Below are 10,689 nucleotides of genomic sequence, written 5' to 3'. Positions count from 1 at the left end.
AAATTGAGAAAAAACAGAAAAATTTAAGAAAAATCAGAAAATTCAGAAAAATCAGAAAAATTTTAAATAAAGTCGGAAAAAGTCAGTAAAAACAACAAACAAAACAAATATTTATTTTTTTCGCGCAGAGGTGGTGACGGAGTCCTCGTGGCAGAGCACGACCACGGCCATCAAGCCCATGACGCACGACCGCCTGTACTACTTCCTGCCCTACTGGGACGACAAGCCGTGCATGCACGTGCGCAGCGTGTGGCCCGACCTGCGGCGCCGCATGTACAACTCGAACGTGGTGGCGCGCGTGGCGGACCGGCTCGAGGAGGGCCTGGCCGAGGTGCACGCGCTGTCCGAGCACGAGGACCAGTCGGCCGAGCGCCGCCTGCGCGCCGTGCTCGAGGACCTGAGCGCCGAGTGCGCGCGCTACGTGTCGCTGGCGCGCCAGGCCGCCTCGCAGCCCGGCGCCGGCAAGACCAAGCTGGACCGCGAGCGCGCGCGGCTATGCGAGCGAGAGATCGTAAGCAGAACTTTATTGACACTTCGTTGACTTTTTCTCGTGTGTACTTTTAGATTGATCAAAGTGATTTGGGGCTGGGGCAGATGATTAGCATCTTAATTTGGTGCACTTACAAAAATAAAGAGAAGTTACATGACATTCCAAAAGCAACCTGCAGGAAAAGGGCCACTTTTTAGGGCATACTGACTTGACTAGAACATGTTTACATTTGTGTGAGTGTGTCACTGCAGTTGTTTGTATCGTGACATTGGAGACGTTTGTTTGGCCCATTTCCGGTACGCACTCAGCACTCCCAACCTTTGACGCTCTGCTCGCTCACCTCCCCTCAATTTTCCAGGAGCACATCGGCACCATGGCGCGCAACCTCAAGGCGCTCGTAACCAAGCACTCCTTCAAGGAGCGCTACAAGACTGCTCAAACTTACCTGAACAAGCTCAAGTTCCTCGTGGAAGACGTAAGTACAGCACGTTATCTTGCCGGGTGACGAGAGGGCAGCAAAGGGCGGCGAAGTCCCGCGGGTGCGCCGGCCTCCGGCCCGGGCCCAGGGGGCTGCGGGAGTGGGTGTGGAAGGGGTGGTAGTTAAGCCGGCCTCTAAGGTCAGCTGTCAGACCCAGCGAAAACAATAGTTGTAGGCGAGCTTGTATAGTACAGTACAAGGTGAAAAGGGTGGGCAATGAGAGGAGGGGGAAAAGGAGAAACGGGTTAGTGGTCTGAGAGCCCCTCCATTAATTCACTCAACGCCCTTCCCTCTCTCCAGCCGCAGCACGCGCTGCCGGACATCTTCCTGTGGCTCATCAGCAACAACAAGCGCACCGCCTACCAGCGCATCCCCGCCAGGGACCTCATCTACTCCATGGTGGCCGAGGAGTGCGGTCGGGACTGCGGCAAGGTGCAGACCATGTTCCTCAAGGTGCGCACCTCGACTGTCATCACATTTTTAATCATTTTTTTTTTTTTTTGCACTCACTCTCATATTGTATAAGCTAAAAATTTTCAAGAACCTTTGAATTAAAATTTGATTTATTTCACGGAAAATTTTCATTAAAATATAGATACCTCTAAAAAATACCTCCTTACTTGCAGCTGCCGGGCAAGCGCGGCCTGGGTCCCTCCGGCTGGGCCATCCAGACCAAGCTGCAGGTCTACATGTGGCTGGGCACGCTCAAGCACAAGAAGAACTTTGTGGACGGGCTGACGAAAGGATACGAGCTCTCCAACGAGATACGGAACGCGGACCGGCCGCGCGCCATGCCGCCCAGCGTCATCCACTACACCGACAAGCGGGTAAGACAGAGTGGGAAGCGGCGGGGGAAGGCTACAGGAGGGTTCGAATAAATACTCGACAATAAGGTGCTCGGTTAGGAGTAGTGCACATACTACGTGACCTCGTGACACAGGGGGACTCCCTAATTAAACTCAGAATCACCATGGGAATTCCTCGGCTTAACATGATATTTGTCCCCTGGGGTAAAAATATCACGAGTTCATATGTACTCCGATCGTGGTCCTGATCCTTTTTAGGACCCCATAATCTTTGAACCGCCTACGCCAAGAAGGGCAGCAAGCATGTGCACGCCGGTGCCCCTTTCAGTAATGGGAGCACATTTCTTCACCCACTTGATGGTAGGTACAAATTAATGTCCCGTGCTGTGTTCCAGGTGTTCCAGATGCGGGCCTACATGTACCAGGCGCGCTCCCTCATCGGCTCGGACGCGTCGGGGCTGTCGGACCCGTTCGCGCGCGTCGTCATCGGCGAGTACTGCCGCACCACCCAGGTCATCGACGAGACGCTCAGCCCCACCTGGGACGAGCTGCTCGTGTTCGACGACGTGCTCGTCTACGGCACCCGAGAGGAGGTCAAGAAGGACCCGCCCACCGTCATCATCGAGATCTTCGACCAGGACAAAGTGGTGAGCCTTGCGAAAAAATGAGTTAATTGCAAAGATGAACAACAACCGCAAGTTCGTAGATCTCTTCGCTAAAAGTGTCCCGAGGCATAAGAACATGCCCGTCTCCTCCCCGCAGGGCAAGTCCGAGTTCATCGGGCGCGCCATGGCCAAGCCACACGTCAAGATGCTGGACGAGCCGTACGCCAAGCCCGAGTTCCCGCCGTCGCTCGAGTGGTACGAGATCTCCCGCGGCCCGGACCACGCCGGCGAGCTGCTCGCCACCTTCGAGCTGCTCGAGGTGCCCTCCCCGACCCGGGGCGGCGCGCCGCCGGGCCAGGACGTGCCCGAGCTGCCCACGCCGAAGGACATGGTGGTGGCCAGCAGCCAGCAGGACAAGGGACCAATCCTACCCGTGCCGAGAGGCATCCGACCAACGCTCGCAAAGTACCGGTGGGTGTCGACGTCCTCGCCAAGAAGCAGGAACACGGCTGCAACGATATCCAAACGATTTCTATGTCAATTATATGTCGATTTTAATATCAGATTAAGGATGAAAAAACATTTTGGCCAAATATCGACACTTTTTTGATCATTTTGATATCGATTCGATTTCACATTTTGAATCGACTGCAGACTGATGATTTGCGGAACATGCCCGGTTTTTCAGAATTGAGGTGCTCTTCTGGGGCCTGCGCGACCTCAAGAGGGTGCACCTGATGAAGGTAGACCACCCCCGCGTGGACATCGAGTGCGCGGGTCACATCCTGTACTCGTCCGTCATCCAAAACGCGAAAAAGAACCCCAATTTCAGCACACCGGTTAAATTCCTCGACTTGGTAAGAACCATGTTTAAAAAATGTTGTTGGCCCATTTATATTTAGGTAAAAATAAATCAATTTTTCCTGCAAATTTCTGGAGTATTTTTTTTAATCAATTTTTCTGTGTAAAGATTGCGATTTTTCCTCCCAAAAACTTACTGATTTTTGTGTTTCCCCCCTTCGCCCTTTTTGCAGGAGCTACCCGAGCAGGAGCTGTACCGGCCGCCGCTGACCATCCGCGCCGTGGACTGCCGCAGCTTCGGCCGCTACACGCTGGTCGGCACGCACATGATCAACACCATCCACAAGTACATGTACACGCCGCTCACCAAGCGCGAGCGGGAGGCCGAGGAGCGCAAGCGGTCCATGCAGCAGCTGCAAAGTGAGTTTGTCGTGTGGGGTTCACGCGGGGTCGGGACCGAGGGTGAGGGGGAGGAGTGGGGCTAACTGCGTCAAAGTCACATCATTTAAACGTGCTTGAAGCGGCACGCGTAGCGGGGGCGTCGGAGAAGCGAGGGGGGAGGGGGGGTCTTTGACATGCGATATTCCCTGCTGCGCCCTGCGCGCCCTCGCGGCATCCCTTTGACAACCAAAACGCCCCCCTCCCCCCCCTCCCTACCGCTTTTCCGCATCCAAAAGCATTCCTATTTCGTGCGGCCCGTGTGACCCGGCCTCCAACCGTTCTGCCAGGGGGGATTAAACAATCCCGCCGGGGTCGCGTCAGATCAGTCCCGCAGCATCCCACGCCGCCGTGGTCCAGCCCGGCTCTCTAGAGATTTGCGGGGATGTCACGTGGTTGCGCGGCGCCAAAGGATTAAGCCCGGTGCGAGCCGCGCAGCAGCAGCAGCAGCAGCGCAACAGACTTGGAAATGTTCTATCTCTCTCTCACTCTCTCTCTCTCGCAGACCTGGAGGCGAGCGCGGCGGGCACGGGACTCCACCCCACCGTCGTCATATCCCACGACGACCACGAGATGAGCCCGCTCATCTCCAAGGAGACGGCAATCTCGCTCGACTACGTAAGTATGATTTCATCGAGTCGCTGATTCACCCCTCCCGCCATCCTGATTGAGGCTATATCACACGCACACTCTCACGCACGTACACGCACGCGGGCGGCTTTGCCTTGCAAACGACCCTCCGGAAAAAAGTGCGTCTGTTATGAACCTGGCAAAGTTCAGCCTGTGCTCGCCTAACGCCTAGTAGGTAGGCAACAGTGTCTGCGCTGCATGCGTCTACTGCGGGTTGGCCTGCTTCATAATTTTTGCTGAACATGTAGTGCAATCTGTCTGTCGTCTTGTTAGCATGTTGTGTATGTGCCTCGAACAATCCTCTTACAGAAGATTCCGGGTGCAAACAATATTTCTTTTATTTGAAACTTTTTCATGAGAGCTCTATAATTGATTTTTCTCGTTGTGCGGTTTTCTTCCTCAGGGCACGGGGCTCCACGGCAGGAGGGACATGAAGACCAACGCGCACCGGAAGCACCGCAAGCAGAGCGTGGACGACGCGGACGGCGACGAGGGCTCGCGCGACTGGTGGACCAAGTACTTCGCCTCGGTGGAGGCCATGATCGAGGAGAGCAAGGAGGCGCGCAAGGAGACGCAGCTGGCGACGCAGCAGAACGGCCTGGTGCACGGCCTGGAGGAGGGCGGCGCGGACGGTGGCGCCGGCGGCGCGGGCGCGGGCGCCCAGGGCCCCGGCGGCGGCGCTCAGGGCGCTGGGGGCGGCGGCCGGCGCCACTCGACCACGGCCTCGGAGCGATCCGACCACTCCAACAAGAAGAAGGGCCACCACCACACGCTCAAGGGCACCGCGACGGCGGCCAAGTTCGTCGCCAGGCTGAGCCCCAAGAGCGCGCGCCGGCAGCGCGAGACGCGCACCGCGCTCACCAAGGTGTACCCCAACGAGCTGGAGGCGCAGGGCGACTACAACGGCTTCAAGGAGTGGCTGCTCACCTTCGACCTGCTGCGCGGCAAGAAGACGGGCGACGAGGCCGAGGACGAGAGCAGGGTGGTGGGCGTGTTCAAGGGCGCCATCAAGGTGTACCGCTGGCCGCTGCCCAAGGACGTGGAGGACCACACCATCATGGGCTTCGACCCACAGTATGGCTTTTTCCAGGTGAGTGATATCGAATCAAGACTTTTTCACTCGAAGGGAAATTCGTTCAAACGTGATTTTTCTGTTTTTCCCCGATTCTTCCGTTGTTTTTTTAATATTATTTTTAAAATTGATTTTCCCTGGATTTTTTCGGATCTCCCTTTTTTCTGATTTTCTTTTGAGTGAAGTACCCTATAGTTTTACTTGTAAAATACTCGTGACCACCCCCCACGTATGTTCCACTCACTCAGGGCCTGCCGTCCAACGAGCCCATTCACGTGCTGGTGCGCGTCTACATCGTCAAGGCCAACGACCTCCACCCCATGGACCTGAACGGCAAGGCGGACCCGTACATCGTGCTGCAGCTGGGCTCCAAGCGCATCAGCGACAAGGAGAACTACATCTCCAAGCAGCTAAACCCGGTGTTCGGAAAGTGAGGGAGCCCCAAATGTTTACTAGCATCAGCAAATGAAAGCAACCCTCTTCACCCCCTCCCCCCCAACATCTGATTCCTATTCGTAAGTAACGTTTTCCGCCCGCAGGTGCTTCGAGTTCGAGGCCACGTTCCCCCAGGACTCGATGCTAACGGTGCAGATCCTGGACTGGGATCTGGTCGGATCGGACGACATGATCGGCGAGACGAGGATCGACCTGGAGAACAGATTCTACAGCAGACACCGCGCCACATGCGGCATTGCCGCCAAATACGAGGAGTGAGTTGAAAGAAACGGAGCCGTTTTGCTTGTTTGTTTGTTTGTTTGCTTCTGAAAAAATAACTCAACGTCGAAATTGGATCTCATTTTGACAGCGGGGGCTACAACCAGTGGCGCGACCCCATGAAGCCGACTCAGATCCTCGCCAAGCTGTGCAAGGACGGCAAGTTGGAGCCGCCCGTTTACTCCAACGGCAAAGTGAAAGTGGGCCGGCGAACTTTCTTCCTGCAGAACGACGACTTTGAGGCGTGTTTCAGCCCCAAGGGTGAGTGAGCGAGTTGCTCGCCAACATTGATTCAGTCCGCCCCGCCCCGTCTAACGCTTTGCTTGTCTGTCGCCCGCAGTCCTCGAGGAGCACATGGCCCTCGCCGTCTTGCACCGCTGGCACGAGTTCCCGCGGATCGGCTGCCAGCTCGTCCCGGAGCACATCGAGACCAGGCCGCTGTACAACGTGGAGAAGCCGGGCATCGAACAGGTACTCCCCCCAAACTCCATTTCGTTCCCCCTCGCTCAGCATCGACGCGGAGAGAGTTCCGCCGATGACACTTTTCCTATGTGTTTTTTTCCGGCAGGGTAAGCTGGAGATGTGGGTCGACATGTTCCCCATGGACATGCCGCTGCCGGGGCCGCCGCTCGACATCTCCCCGCGCAAGCCCAAGTCGTACGAGCTGCGCGTCGTCATCTGGAACACGGACGACGTGGTCCTGGAGGACGACGCCTTCTTCACGGGCGAGAAGATGTCGGACATCTACGTCAAGGGGTGGGTGTCGAGCGCTGCTGCGAGCGGAACCGGTGCGGCCATGAATCTCACACCCCCCGCGACTGACTGTTGCTTTTCGCTTTCGTGCTCCATAGGTGGCTCAAGGGCCCCGAGGACTGCCAGTGCACCGACATCCACTACCGCTCCCTGACCGGCGAGGGCAACTTCAACTGGCGCTTCGTCTTCCCCTTCGACTACCTGGTGGCCGAGGAGAAGATCGTCATCTCGCGCAAGGAGTCCATGTTCTCGTGGGACGAGACCGAGTGCAAGATCCCCGCGCGCCTCGAGCTGCAGGCAAGGAGTCCGCCACCATAAATTCAAGCGTCCATTTTCTATTTTTTCTGACTTTCCCTATTTTTTTTTTTAAATCACCCATTTTTCTTACTTTCCCATTTTTTTCTGATTTTTACTTTACTATTTTTTTGTATTTTTAAAAAATTACCTTTTATTGATTTTATTTTTATTTTTCCCTGATTCTTTTAGGTCTGGGACGCGGACCACTTCTCGGCCGACGACTTCCTGGGCGCCATCACGCTCGACCTGAACCGCTTCCCGCGCGGCGCCAAGAGCTCCAAGCTGTGCACGCTCTCCATGCTGCGCACGGACGTGAGCGTGCCCATGGTCAACATCTTCAAGCAGAAGCGCGTCAAGGGCTGGTGGCCGTTCTACGTCAAGAAGGAGAACGAGGAGATGGAGCTCACGGTGCGTGTAGAAACTCGACTACTACGGTCCGCAGTTAGGAAACAGTTGACTTCCAAATCATTCACGGAGTTTGTTCTCTCGCAGGGGAAAGTCGAGGCCGAGATCCACCTGCTCACCAAAGAGGAAGCCGAGAAGAACCCCGCCGGACTGGGTAGGAACGAGCCCGACCCGCTGGAGAAACCAAAGTGAGTATCGTAGGTGGATGGTGAAGGGTGGAGGGAGGCAAGGCATATAGGCTAGGAAACGTTTTTCACTATCTGTTTTATTTTACCTCTTAGCCGACCCGACGCGTCCTTCATGTGGTTCCTCAACCCGCTCAAGTCGATCCGCTACATCGTGTGGCACAACTACAAGTGGGCCATCCTCAAGGTGTTCATCGTGCTCGCCGTGGCCGTCATGCTGCTGCTCTTCTTCTACTCCGTGCCGGGCTACACCGTCAAAAAGATCATGGGAGCCTGAGGCAGACAACAGACAGTTTTATTACAAATCAATGACTCGGTGCTGCAGTCAGTCGCTGTAGTGCAACAAATAATAATTGCGAGAAGCGCCCCATGTGCCGGCGGTACCCCGTGCTGCTGACGACCAGCGAGGGGCATCGCCGACGACATGGTTGTTCAAGATTTAAAGGCCGTGTGTGTGGCGTGCATTTTTCGGCAAACAGGCCAACGACAATCAAGACTTTTCCGTTGCGTAAGCCCCATGCAGCACGCAACGGCGAAAGCCCAAAGCTTCATGAACAATAACAATGACTTGCTGGAACTTACATATCTGCTCGAATATATTTTACTCAAAGACAAGTTAGTAAACACTTCAGAGACAAAAGAATATATATTATACAGAATACAAAATTCTGAAGCAATAACAAAACAATAATTTTGTCGATAAACCGTAAAAGCATATGTAGGCTACTGCTCATTATGTTAATTTTTAAACCGCGTAGAGGGTGCGGCGGAATACCGCGCCCATCATATTCGCTAATCGCAACTACTATCTAGAGTGTCCACCGCAGTGAACAATGCTCGACTTAAGGTTGTGAAGAACTTGTAGTTCGAAGCTATCACGCACCTTGCTTCAACGGAAGTGGCGGCGGTAAAAGTCCGCTGTAGGAATTTATAAAGTGACAGAAATAGTTCAGCGCCCGCAGGCGTAGGCTCAGTTTCGTGATGCGTTTCATCTGTGATGCATCACAAAACGCCGTACAATAAATTTTAGGGAATATGTGGTTAACTGAAAACCCATCCACGTTGTTGAGACGAACAAAACAGCTGGCTGTTTTGCCTGTAAAGTTTTTCATATCGGGCTAAATGTTAATGCGTATTGTATTTTTGTACAGTTTTATTTGGAAATCTCCCTCGCAAGGGCGTGCGATTTCGAACAGCTTTGCAATGCATTGTTAACAATTGTTTAGTCGCACTAGTCCATACCTTTTAACCAGGCAGGCGCATATTGGCGGTATATTTTTTATGAATAAGGGCCTCATTTCTTCTGGCGTAAGAGCCCTAGAGGCCCAAGTTCACAAAGTCCGTCTCGGAACCTGCGTACCTTGGCTGTGAGCATATTTTAAAAAATTGAGCGAATGAGAGAGCGGAATGTATTACAAAAATTTGTTTTGTTATAATTCCTGTTTTTACTATTAAGTTACCTTTTAGTTATATTTTGACACGGTCGTCAGTCTATGAGGCTGAGATTCCCCGTACAGCGCTTATCTGCTTTTGACTTATATCGAGCGCGATGTGACCGCAGTGCAGGTGTCCATCAAGAAGCAGTGTCGGAAGGGATAATCTAATCTCGGATTCACGTTGCTCGAATTGTCCGGATTCTGATCCGCATAGCAACAAAAGCAGCACCGGTGAATATTTCTTGCCGGAAGTACGTCCGCCATCCGCCGTTACGAGCCTGCAAAGTTCAGCCCCTGCGAGCTCTCATAGCGCCTGGTAGGTAGATAACATATTGCCTGCAGTTCATGTGTGTACTGCGGGGTGGCCTATCTTGAGTCTCGCAGGCGCCAAGCTTTCGCAATTTGTCGAATAAATCTGTGCAACGGACGTACTTTCCGGACGATCCTCTATAGGAAAAAGTCAGAAAGCAGATTCGAACATAGATCTGACCCCTCGACATTGTTGAATACAGATCATTTCTCTAATGTTTCTTTTCGAATGACATTACCTAGAATAAGCTCGTTTGAGTGTTCTTTTCTCACTATCTCACAAATCTTCTCTGTTTGATTTTTAAGTAAATCATAGAAGTAATTTCTGTCTTTATTCCGGTTTGTTTTCCATCAAGTAAAGGAACGAATATTCTAATGGGCATGCTCCCGAATGGCTATAAGTGCTTGAGAATCCATGTGTGTATCGACATTAACTCCATTTGGGTTCAATAATAAACGGACAACCATCACAGCTTTTAAGCCTACTCGTCATAGACAACCCAATCACACGGATACGTAAAAGTATTCTACGTCCGAACGAGTGTACAACTGCCCTCCAAAACCACAATTTTGTCTTAGTTTTGAACCGGCAATATGACTCGCTATGTCACCGTGACCTTTTTAAAAGTGTTAGACAATTACACATGACATGCAACGATAAGTGCGCTGCCTCCCAAAGCCGCGCGGCCAGTCTGTTATGGTGGGCGTTATCTTGGTTCTTGGTACCGGCTAACGAACGAAGGGGTGGCCTGGGCCGGCCTGGGCCACCCCCAGAAAACACCATTACGTGGTCCTGCCTGGTTCGCTCGGCTAGGCCCGGACGCCGACGGCGGCGCGCGCCGTGTCGAGTCATCGTCATCTCGCCCCAATCTTCTTCGGCCGAGCACGCATGGGCGGGCGGTCTGCAGGTAAACACCGGGCCGGGGGCGGAGAGGGGAGGAAGTGGGGATAGGAAGCGGGGGGAGCGGGGGCGGGCGAGGGCGGCGACGAGCTGACGCCGACCTACGACGGCCCGGCTCAGTATCTCGCCAGTCCAGGGCCCGCCAACATCCAGCGCGATACTCCGCCTCCGGCAGCTAAGGTTAGTGGGGTGTTTTGGCTCGGCCACTGAGTGCGAGCCAAGGGACTTGACTTGGGCCCCTCGACGCCGGCCGGGCGCAACGCACGTGACGTCGCGTGGTTAGAGTAAAGCGTTGTGGGTCAGCACTACGCTCGTGCGTGTGTGAGTAGTGTGGGAGGGGGAGGGGGGGAGCATTCTCGGAATTCAATG

At 53.9% G+C, this 10,689-nt stretch overlaps 1 protein-coding gene across 1 annotated transcript; it reads left to right on the top strand.

Moving 5' to 3' along the window:
• Positions 1–128: 128 nt before the first annotated feature.
• LOC113209701 (otoferlin-like) lies at positions 129–9,899 on the top strand (the record flags this gene model as incomplete). The annotated part of the gene is made up of 19 exons (XM_052272956.1): positions 129–511; positions 849–965; positions 1,269–1,421; positions 1,595–1,795; positions 2,170–2,421; positions 2,537–2,850; positions 3,068–3,236; positions 3,414–3,600; positions 4,124–4,236; positions 4,652–5,338; positions 5,569–5,750; positions 5,860–6,030; positions 6,126–6,295; positions 6,375–6,505; positions 6,603–6,790; positions 6,886–7,084; positions 7,274–7,492; positions 7,577–7,677; positions 7,771–9,899. Coding segments are annotated over 19 exons (4,118 nt in total), but the record flags the coding sequence as incomplete, so codon positions are not given.
• Between the last annotated feature and the right edge of the window lie 790 nt (positions 9,900–10,689).

The sequence above is a fragment of the Frankliniella occidentalis genome, unplaced genomic scaffold (genome assembly GCF_000697945.3).
Source record: "Frankliniella occidentalis isolate FOCC.00 unplaced genomic scaffold, Focc_3.1 Scaffold233, whole genome shotgun sequence".
Classification (NCBI taxonomy): Eukaryota; Metazoa; Arthropoda; class Insecta; order Thysanoptera; family Thripidae; genus Frankliniella; species Frankliniella occidentalis.
The sequence above is the reverse complement of the archived record's forward strand: the minus strand, read 5'-3'. Positions and strand labels throughout refer to the sequence as shown.